The 12,048-nt window shown below is 35.6% G+C and overlaps 1 protein-coding gene across 1 annotated transcript in view; it reads left to right on the top strand.

The window, feature by feature from the left end:
• The window catches only part of LRP1B (LDL receptor related protein 1B), a 1,901,338-nt gene that overhangs the window by 1,406,829 nt on the left and 482,461 nt on the right, over nucleotides 1–12,048 (top strand). Inside the window, exons 36-37 of the mRNA XM_043576625.1 lie at nucleotides 3,825–3,959; nucleotides 4,533–4,662. Of these exons, the coding sequence (XP_043432560.1) occupies nucleotides 3,825–3,959; nucleotides 4,533–4,662 (265 nt within the window). The remainder of the gene's footprint in view (nucleotides 1–3,824; nucleotides 3,960–4,532; nucleotides 4,663–12,048) is intronic.

Here is a 12,048-nt window from a genome sequence, read left to right as displayed (position 1 = left end):
TGACCTGAGCCGAAGTTGCACACCTAACCAACTGAGCCACCTAGGCACCCCTTGAAAATATATTCTTATATATTAGTGAACGTATTTAATTTAGGGTGTGTAGGAATGCAGTATGTATGTGAAAGAATTGATAAGAGATTGGATATGAATGATTGATTTAATTCTTCTGTCCTTTTGATCCTCTTTACTGTATCACCACATGATTGATTTGCTCACTGATCTCCCAAATATACCTGCTAGAAATAATACAGGGAAGCTTCTCAGTTTCTCCCTGCTTTGATCAAGTAGACTTGACCATTCAGAGACAGCCTCAGCATTACAAATTAATCTACTGTTCACAAAGTGAATATTTATGAAGTGTCTACTGCACATTGTGACTACATTGGTAAAAGTTGGGTCAGTTGCAACTCCTACCTATGAATTATCTCACAGTCTGTTTCTAAGAAGAAATGTCAAGCCCCAATTTCAGCTCAATATGACCATAAAAGTATATGCAGGATGTAGTGGTATATGTGAGAAAGAGTGTTTCCTGGTTATATGGAGTAGGATTTTGCAGGCCTGGCAGAGCTATTAGAGAGTAATACAAAAGTAAGGTTCAGGAGCACCTGGGTGGCTCAGTTGGTAAGCATCTGACTTTGGCTCAGGTCATGATCTCACATTTTGTGGGTTTGAGCCCCAAGTTGGGCTCTGTGCTGAAAGCTTAGAGCCTGCTTTGGATTCTGTGTCTCCCTCTCTCTCTGCCCATCCCCTGCTCATGATCTGTCTCTCTCTGTCTCTCAACAATAAATAAACATTAAAAAAAAATTAAGAAAAAGGTAAGATTCATATGCAGAATAGGGTATTTTTTCCTAATACTTGTGAAGATTGTTGTGAATGGATCTTGCAAAATTACTTACCTGTTCTATGTATATGCTGCTCATGCTACACTATTGTGAATTGTTAGTCAATTCTTTCATGTGCATACCTTCTCCTTATTGAGCATATAAAGTTTCTTCTCGTAATCGCTATGTCTTCCTTGTATCCCCTTCCAGACAGTCTTTGTATGGCTTATCACATTCATTCATTTGTTTGCCAGGCATTTACTTTGGGCTTACTATATGTGTCAGGTACTACTCTAAGTGCTAGGGATAAAGCAGTAAACAAAATAAAGCCCCAAACCTCACAAAGATTACATTTCTGTGAGATAAGACAGACACTAAAGAAACAAACCAATATATAATGGGTTTGACAGTAATAAATGCTAAGGACAAAAATAGGTTTGGTAAGGGGCGTAGAACATGCCCAGAAAATAATGTTTTATAGAGTAGTCAGGGAAAGTTTCAGTAAGAAGGGCTAAGGTAAGACAGGGCTGTGCAGATATCTGAGGAAAGTGCTTCCAAACAAAAAGAGTAATATAAAGATTCTTAGACTGATAGTATTTGGCTTGTGTTAGGAAGAGGAAGATCTGTGTTACCAGAGATGATGAACAAGGGGGAGAGTGGAAGGATGTCAGGTGAGAGAGGGTTGAAGGGTGTGTGTAGAGGATGAAAGTCATGGGAGGGAAATTTAATTTTACCTTGGATGAGATGGCAAATGATTAGAGAGTTTGAGTGGAAGGGAGAGAAATGATCTTGTTTACCTTTTCAAAGGGTAACAGTGGCCCCTAAGTAGAGAAAGGACTGGGGAGGAAAGGGGAGTACTGAGGCAAAAGTGAAGCAGGGCAATAAGTTAGGAAGCTATTTGCAATACAGTTGACCTTGGACAATAATGGGGTTGACCCCTGCACAGTTGAAAATCTGCATATAACTTTTGACTCCCTCAGAACTTAACTACTAATAGCCTACTATTGACTAGAAACCTTACCAATAACATAATTAACACATACTTTTAACACATATTTCGTATGTATGTTCAATGTATTATATACTATATTCTTACAATAAAGGAAGCTAGAAAAAGAAAAGGTTATTAAGAAAAATGTAAGAGAAATACATTTACAGTACGGAAAGTACTGAATTTATTGATGCTGTGAGTTGATATCATCTGTTTACAAGATAAATTGTGTGTCAGTGCCTATATCAATATTGTTCAATGTATTTATTGAAAGAAATCCACATGTAAGTAGACCCACACAGTTCAAACTCAGGTTGTTCAAGAGTCAACTGTACTTTAGGCAAGAGTTAATAATAGTTTGGATTACATTATAAGCAGTGGAGTGTATGAGAGGTGGTTGGATGATGGATATGATTTGAAAGAAGAATAAAAAGGGCAAAACTAATTGGTAATAGATTGAATATGAGAATATTGGGGTGATGGATTAGATGTGAAGTTTGAGAAAAAGTAATCAAGGATAATATGAGGTTTTTAGCCCAAGAAACAAAGGATGGAGATGCCATCTATCATACTGTTGTGACATGTGGAGTTGCTTTGTGGAAGGTTATAAGACAAGGCTGTTTCCTGTAGAAATCCAGAATTTGTCCTTCGTATACCAAGATTTCCTTGTCTAGCTACAAGTGGAGATACAAAGTGGGCAGTTAGATATATGGGTCTAACATTTGTGGAGGAGATTTGGATTAGGTATAATGCTTAGTGTTCATGCAAAAATAATGCTTATTGTTGTTGATTGATTCACTCTTTCAAAATGAAATCATGTTAACTAATACTTTTACAAAATTGGGAAAAATCAAACAAATTTTTGCTTTCCAGATATATATTTGAAAATGTTACCTGCTCTGCTTCAAACAATTACATATTTGACTTAACCATTCTTGAGAACAAGGGGGTTTTGGAATCTTTTTTCAATTAGGCGAAGAGTTTAGACTGTATTTTAATAGAAATGGAATCTCAAAACTTACTGATAAATGGCTTTATTATACTAATTGCTTTTTCTTTATTTCCATAGTCTGTCACTGTGCCAGAGGGAAATTATATTGGTCTTAAAGGATTTGTTCTTCAAATGGCCACGTAGGTCACAACACGAAAACTTACTTAGTTGGTGGCAAATTTATTATTTAATGATTTGTCCCCAGCGTCTTTCTGGTGGCTATTTTTAAAATCATTGGTCTATAATTGCTACCCTTTATGCATATGCATGCACATATAATATATTTCATTTGTAATCTTTAGACACATTTTTCATTCAAATATTCAAAAAGCACTGTTATTTAAAGACTCTATGATAGGATAGAGCCATTTTTCAAGTATGCTTAAGCCCATTTGTCCAATGAGAGTTTGAAAAATAATGTAAGGGGTTTGCAGTTGACATTTGGGAAACTAGCTCCTCAGAAGGAATAATTGGATGCTAGGGCATTTTTAAGGCTTTATACATTTTGAATGACCTTATGCTTAAAACACTCTTGATGCAGTTGAAATGCCCTTATGTTTCTTTTCCATTTTCTCTCTGCTTTGAGACTTTGTTGATTGTCTCCAATAGTATTCTTTTCTATATTTAGAGGACTCAGACACAGGTATGCGTGTGAAGACAAAAACTGTGGTCCAAAATAGCATGGTTTGATATCAAGATTGCAAAATAATGTGGGATAAGTATTTATTGAGTTAAAATGAGTAGGAAAATGAAGAAAAAATAATAAAGGATGTGATAGGTCATTTCCATATATATTTCAAAAGTACTTTAAAAATTCATTTGACTAGGTCCTTTCATGTTGTTTTAATGTATTTATTACCATTTGTTTTAATAAATTGTCCTGAAAACTATTTATACACGTAGTACACCCAAAATACTAATGCAATGTGATCCTAATACATATATCAATATATCGATACCTTTTATAGTGTATGTGTATGTTTTTTGTTTTTGTTTTTTTTTCTTTCTGTCTTATCCATAGAAAATGATACCATCTACTGGACAGACATGGGCTTCAATAAAATTAGCCGAGCTAAAAGAGATCAGACTTGGAAAGAAGATATCATTACCAATGGCTTGGGAAGAGTGGAGGGGATAGCTATTGACTGGATTGCTGGTATAATCCATGGCTTTTTCTGTTTTCATTTCACACCTATTTTGTTAGGGTCTCAATCTCCTTCATAAAAATTCTGTTTCCGACTCATAACATTTTTTTTGTACTTCTAGCCACAGGGATAAATAGTCTCTTTTGCTCTTGGCTTCATTCTTTCTAATGCTTTTGAGCCTTTGGACAAGTGTTTTTATGCAGAAGTAGATTATGTAGTGGTAACTTTGCCCAAATCTCCTGAGAACTGTGAGGCAGGTAAACAAAAGTGTCAGAAGTTCTCTTTTGCCTGCAGTCAGTAGAAAGTTAAAATAGATCCCTTCTTTAGGTGAGAAGTTTCAACTTATTTGTAACACATAAATGTTTCATTATATGGTTTAAACTACAGATGTGTGAGATTAGAAAGTATTTGAATATTAGTTTATTTACAGCTTTCTGCTTAGGAAATGCACACATAAAATAAATATAGGAAGTAAATGATTTCTTGATAGTTATGTGAATGCTCAGAAAGTTAATTTTAGCCATAACTAATAAATCATTTTCTTTCTCACAACTATATTATAAACACATCTGTATTTCTCCTAGGTAACATATATTGGACAGACCATGGTTTCAACTTAATTGAAGTTGCAAGACTCAATGGCTCTTTCCGTTACGTAATTATTTCCCAAGGCCTGGATCAACCAAGATCTATAGCTGTGCACCCAGAGAAAGGGTAATTTTAAGCTTTATGTATACCTTGAGTTTTAAGTGAGTTTTTGTAAGTTTCATTTAAAAAATCCAGATGTCCATATTAATATTTCTTTTTAGTTATAATGTTTGAAACAAAACTCAGTATCTTACCTAACCACAAGAAAAAGTTTATTTTCACGCCATGGTGTATATTTTAGTACATATTTGATGGGGTCATATTTATTATGCATTTGTTTAATGTATGTGTAAATCCAAGTAAGTATACCAATATATTTCTAGATTCTCAATTTAAAGTTCTGCCCTATGACTGTTTACAAAACAGGTACTCAATTATTTGCTGAATGAATGATAGCCAACTTCATTCTTCAATATTTCTAAAGCTTCGGTTTCCATTTACAAGTCTGTGATCGCCATGCAACATGTTCATTCCAAACATTGTATTTTTTTTTCCCCTGGAGTTCCAGATAAATATGTCTACCTGCCTTTTTGACATCTCTGTTTTTCCATTTGGTTGTTTCATAGGCACTCAGATTGTGCATATCTAACATGGAAGTGAATTCAATCTGCCATCAAATTCTGTTAATATTTTTTTTCTAAAGATCATCAATCTACCACATTCCATCTTTGCTACTTCCACTCTAATTAAATCTGTTCTTATCTTACACATACACCACTGCAGTGACTTCACAATTGATCTCCTAACATTAAAGGCAGAGTGACGTTTTTTTCCTTTTTGCTTTTTTTTTCTTTTAATGTAAAGCTTGTATAAATCCCTTTCAAGGGATTCCCATTGACTTTTGTGAAAAGTCCATAATTTCTGTTGTGATCCTTCTTCATCAGGTCTTATGTAAATATTCATTCGCAAACTCCTGCTACTGCCTCTTTGGTATCACAGTCAATCTCTGGACTTCATAGTTTTAAAAATATGTTCACATATTTCCTATTCTCTTCTACTCCTAGTCTTTGAATAATCTCTTTACTTTATTGGCAATGTTTTCTTTCCTACTTTGCTAAATTTTATTTGTTTTTCCCTGGCTTTGTAAATAGATCAGATAATTCTGTTCTGTGAAACCAAAGTACCTAGTACTTTCATTTTTTGTAAATTCTGTGCATTAATAGTTGCTTATTTGCTTATATTTATTTGCTTAGTAGCTCTATTTTTTCACTGGACTGGGTAATGTCTCTATTCTTTACTGTGCTATGAGGAGAATAGTCATGTGTGTTTGCTTTATTTCTCTATCCCCAGGGCTTAGTATACTGGCTGGTAAAGAATAAGTTGCTGACTGATAACTGCTTTTCTCTTAAGCAATAATATAGAAGTAGTCCTATTACAAAACTATATAACTTCACACCACAGCGTTTCTTTCGCTGCTAGTATGATTTGACTTAAGGGTTTTTTGTTTCTTTGTTTTTAAAGAGTGGATATTTTTAAGTTAATACAACTCCTCTTACTTTTGGAGGGGTGAAAAAGTGGACCATGGTGTATTAGATACACAGCATTATCTAAACACTGATTTAGAATGGAGTCTATATATGTAAAATATCAGTTCAACTCTCATGAAAGTCTAAACGCTTTTATTTGTTATAGGTTGTATGTAGTTTTTCCAATATCATCATTTGCTTTATTTTCTTGACAGATGCTATAAAAATAAGTCATGGCATTAGTATGATAAAAAAAAAAACAAAGAAGGTTAATATAAGAGAGGGAAATAACACCAACGGTTTGTCACACTTCAAGCAAAGATTACCATATATAAATTGAAAAAGCTACATTGGTTAAGAATTGCTCTTGAATGCAAAACGTTAGAGTGAAAGTCTATAGGGATTTCTCTTTCTACCTTTTTCAGTTGCCATCTGCACTAGGTTATATTTTGTCTTATACTTGATGTTATGGTCCCGTGTTATAACATGCTTGATAAATCTTCAGGGAGTATGTTTAGACTTAAGGAGGAGGGAGATAAGATAAAACACCTTTTCCTTGCTAGATCTTCTGGTTTTATTTGGGAAAAGTTTTCATGTCAGTTCCTTTGTTTTCCCTTAACTGGAAATGGGTTACATGCCCATCCTTAGACCAGTCAATACCCAAAGGGAAGAGATTATTTTGACATATTTAGACAAGTTATATTTCATCAACTGAGCTGGCATCAGTTCCCAGACCAAACAGGATATACTGCATATCTAAACAAACTCAGTTTCTAATACTAGGGCAGATCTCAAGGAGAGGTGGATTTCAAGAGACAATATGGGGAAGAAGGAAACCAGTTCTCCTGATTGTTCTATTTCGTAGTCATTCCAACACACTCTCCTTTGTTAGTTCTTTTTTCTCTTTGACACCTTAATTCTGGAGTTCCCCACATCTCAGTCTTTGGTGTTTTTCTCTTCTGTGGTGGTCTCATCCCCCCTAAATGTTAAAGATTTTAAAATGGTTATAGCCATACCTCACTCTAAACTCTAGATTTTTATGTTTTTATATATTGCTTGTTCAACATTTTCAATTAGAGGGCTGTGGCCAATTTTATTTTCCAAGATGATTACAATAATATCTGGCATTCCACATGCTCTTCTTAAAATGTGACATTGACTCTTGCAAACAAAAAAGGGGAACATCTTTTCCATATACTGGAATTTGGGTGGGCCTATGACTATTATGGAAGTGATACGTTGTAAAATCTGAGGCTACATCATAAAAGAAGATAAAACTTCCACATAGTTCTCTTGGGAAGCTCTTAGAGGCCAGCCACTCTGCTGTGAGCAAGCCAAGCAACCCCTCGGAGGGGCCAGTGTAGTTCCCACTAATAACTCTAGCTAAGGTCCAAGCTGACAGCCAGCACCAACTGCTGGACATGTTGAGTGAGTGAACCTAAATGATCCCAGTCCCTAGCTCTTAGGTTACCTCAGCCTTGGTGTCACCACCCGTCAGTGTGAATAAGGGGTGAGTTATTCCTGCTGAGCTCTGATCAAGTTGCAGATGCAGAAGTAATTAAATTGTTATTGCTTTCAGCTTTTAAATTTATAAGGGTTTACTAACTAAAAGACGATCTACCAGAAATCTTATCCTTAACAGGCTCAAAACTAAACTGAATCTTTCTCTACAATTGTGAGTTCTACATTAGTTAATGCCAATTCTATTATTTTAGTTGCTTAGGTCAAAACACTTGGTATGATCTTTGGTGTCTCCCTCATATGCCCTGTATCCAATATACTAGGAATTCTATTGCCTTTAGCTTCTAAATGCATTCATATTTTATATACTTCTCATAATTTCCATTGTTACACTATAACCTGAGCCATTGTCACCTTTGCCAACATTTCTCGATCGTGGTTTACCATCTTACTCCCTTGTACTCCTACAGTCTGTTCTTCATGTAGTAGCTGAATTATCCTTCTGGAATGTAAATAGATGTCACATCTATTAAAAGCTGACAACAAACCTACAGTGTTATTATTTCCTCCACTTAACAGATAAGGAAACTGAGTCAGCTATTTTAAATACTATTCTGTTATCAAGCTGATATGTGGGAGTTAGGTTTTTCTAATCTCCAAAAATTATGCTACATTGTATGGATATGCATTTGTGTGTGCTACATGTTACACATATACATTTATAGTGGTAGGCATTACAGAAATTAATAACCAAAAATATCAAACATATAAAAAAGAAGTTCTAACAGTTTCAGGATAAAATTGTATTGAAAATTTAAAGGTTGGAACTGTACGTGAAAGAGTAAACAATAATGAGAAAATGCTGGAAAAAACATTAGGAAAGGAAGCTTACAAAATAATTTTGAGCTGGATCTGACTTCTTCTGCTGTTGAGTCTGTTGCCTACCACCACGTGCCCATGGACAAAGGCCATTGCATATTAAGACTAGGAAGGGAGGGTGTGATCTTGTTTAATTCCAAGAATAAGACAACGTGACTCAATTGATCATGTCCACAGCACCCTCATAAACTTGAAAATAAAAATGTACTCTATTAAAGTATTTTAAAAATATATTTTTAAGTTCTAATTTATAATCAAACAATGAATCATTATAGCCTCTATAGAGAAAACTTGATCATTTGCTATATTGCAAATAAGTATTCTAATGGCAAGAAAAAATATAATTTGAGTGTTATGAAATCCCGTAGATACATAGGAAATGAGTTGGTTTCTAATAAAGAATTTCTTCCCTTTGTATTTGTAATAAGCCGAACACTTCATTTGTATGATAGCGACTTCCTTGTGCCTGGCCTATTATAGATTCATGCAGTTCAGTTTAGCAGGCCTCTTGCTGCTGCTACTTGCCAATCTGCTACTTGAAACCTAGTATACACCTTCAAGTTGTTATTCTAGGCCTTCTTTTCCTTAAGTATATTTTTATATCTCCATAGCCATCTTAGCATATAAATATACCTACTTCTCTGTAGGGTGATTGAGATCATCACGCAAAGGAACCCACATATACTCTACTTTCTGTCAGTTTATTAAAAAAAAACAAAACACACACACATTTACCGAGTGCAGCACACGCTGTGTGCGAGGTCATGTCAGTGCATCTCCATCACATCTTCAGCCTTCAATTCAGTACATTTTGACAAAATAGGGCTGCTTACTATGTGAAAGACGCTGGTGGGCGCCGTGAAGTATGATAGTATAATTAAGAGGCTGCTTCTGTTCACAACTGAGTTTTCTGTTTAAACTTACAGTCTAAACAAATACAAAATTTCATTTACAATAATAGTCTCATATTGTAAAGTGAGAGTCATTTTCAGGCATAAAAAGACTAGATCAATGTGACTCAAGCCTAAATATCGTATCTAAATCTCATGTTGACATAACTTCCATGAGACCATTTTAAAGTTACATTGAATTTTAAGAAAAAAGAGATCACGTATAATGAAAGTAAGTAATCCAAGTGAGGGTAGTAGATGACTTGAAGGAGAGAGGTTTCTTTTTTTTTTTTTAATTTTTTTTAAATGTTTATTTACTTTTGAGAGAGACAGAGACAGAATGCGAGTGGGTTAGGGGCAGAGAGAGAGGGAGACACAGAATCAGAAGCAGGCTCCAGGCTCTGAGCTGTCAGCACAGAGACCGATGCGGGGCTCGAACCCACGAGCTGTGAGATCGTAACCTGAGCCGAAGTCGGTCACTCTACCGACTGAGCCACCCAGGCACCCCAAGGAGAGAGGTTTCGGAGATGGGCTAAGATTACATTATATGAAGAAATAGAATAAGCAAAGAAGTGGTAGTGGCAAAGCAAAGGCCATTGGCAAGTGTATAGCTACATAGGGAAGAGCCATGATGCAGCTGGGATAAATTGGGGCCGTAAAATCGGCAACAAAATTCCCCACATATTAAGGGAATTACCATGAAGACATTTTTTTCCAGTTCACCAGGTGGAATCTAAAATAGTCCTAGACCCTCTGTCCTAAGCCTTCTCCCTGATCCCAAACAAGTCACATAAGCAATGATCAGAAGTGGGATGAGTTTATTGAAGTTGTAGCATTCTTTAAACTGGGGAATTCTTAGAAATAGTTACCATCTGAGACAGACTGTTATGGGGGAGGGGTTTTTTTCTTCACCCTCAAGCCAAGTAATTGAGAAAGCTGGAGTCAAATATGTAAAGGGGAGACTAAAATAAAGAGAAAAGAGAAGCAAATGGAAAGACAAGAAAAAAAATAAGTCACTTTCTCACTGCAAGTCTTCAGTCCAGCAGGAGTCCAATCAAAGTTGGTGAGACGGAAGAAAACTTTAAAATACATATGAAATAAAAGATTGGATTCAGAAAGATCCCATCTTTTGTACCAGAAAAAAAAATCTTAACAATATTATTTGTTCTTTTAACTAAAATAGTCTTGGAAGTCCTGGATTCTTCCTGAGATAGCATATTCTGGAGAAGAGATTTTCAGTAGAGCATAAATGGAATCAGTAGTTGCATAAATATAAAGTTACTTTGTTTTATTTCAACAGTTTAGACTCTGCAATAAAGCATGGTGATGGATGAGATTACCCAAGAAAAAGTACAGAAAAAAATAAGTCTAAAGACAGAGAGAGAGAGAGAGAGAGAGAGAGAGAGAGAGAGAAAATGTTTATTTTTAGGGGATGAAGTGATTAAAAGAGTGGAAAAGAAAGCCGGCGATAAGGCAAAAGAGGGAAAAATAACCATTTCAAGTCCTCAGAAAATTACTGTATCATGAAAGTCAAGGGAAGACCACTCCAGGAAGAACGGTGTGCCCACAGTAAAGAATTTAGGAGGGATTAAAGCAGAGAACAGAATGTGCAATCGATGATGGAGATGATATTATTAATTTTTATCAATTTCCAGAAATTGCTAAAGACAGAAGCCAAATATAAAGAACAAGTAAGTGACAAATAATTAGAAAGTAGAGCTAGCATATTTAGTCTCCAGTGACAGAAACTTGGGCAATGAAGGGAAAGTAGGAAAAACAGAAATGTTGAGAAGACAGTAGAGTATAGAGGAAGTTTTCTTTAGTATAGGAGTGAGGGGGTACTCTACAAGTTCATAGGCAGAGGGGAAGAAACTGACAGGAAGGCAAGTTCCAGAGAGTGTAGTTGGAACTTAGACAAGGAAGAAGTAATAGGGTGGAACAAGAAGAATAGGGGACCAGAAAGCAGATGGACAAAATTTACATCTTACATCAGGTATTCAAGAAACAGATCCTGGAATGAGAATTCAGTTCAGGAAGCAAGAGAGAAGCAGAGTAGGAAAGGGGAAGAGACAAACAAAGATTCAACTGTGAGCAAAAGTCTGGGTCTCAGCCTGATAACTTGTGGATCTCTGGAGTATAAAATTTACTTCAAAGCAAGGGAACTTTACTTTGAAACTCCCACCCAAGCATTGGAAAGGGGCAACCCTTGGGAGACATACACTCCCAAGATTTCTAACTCTCAGCACTACTTGTGAAAGAAGAGTTGTGGCTTAAGAGGACAGTTCCTCTTAAGAAAAGTGCCTGTAAGAACTGTAAGAGGCAAAGGACACAGAAACGGTGCACTGGAGTGCATAGAACTAGGAAACAAGATCTGAGAGTGTCTAGGTGGAGTACCAAGTGTATACTACAGTTGGGAACCACAGGTTAGATGTTTCCTACCTTTGAGATCTTTTGAAATATCTTAATCTCAAATACCTATGTCCTTTTTGGTTACTAAAAGGATAAGATGAGGTAAATTTAAGTGGGAACATTGAATTAGGAGAATTTCTCTCCCCCTTCTTGTTTTGGAGATGGAATGAAAAGATAGGATATGGCAGTAGAATATATTTTAGCAATCCAATTACTGAAATTGAAGAAAGTCATAAATGATAGTATGAGTAAGGTTAGCAGCTTTAAATGAATAGGTAAGTTTTGCTGAAACTTGTGCTAAATAGAATATGAACAAAAGGATTTAAAGCAACATGAGTTTAGCTGGG

The sequence above is a fragment of the Prionailurus bengalensis genome, chromosome C1 (genome assembly GCF_016509475.1).
Source record: "Prionailurus bengalensis isolate Pbe53 chromosome C1, Fcat_Pben_1.1_paternal_pri, whole genome shotgun sequence".
Taxonomy (NCBI): Eukaryota; Metazoa; Chordata; class Mammalia; order Carnivora; family Felidae; genus Prionailurus; species Prionailurus bengalensis.
This window is presented reverse-complemented; position numbering and strand designations above follow the sequence as displayed.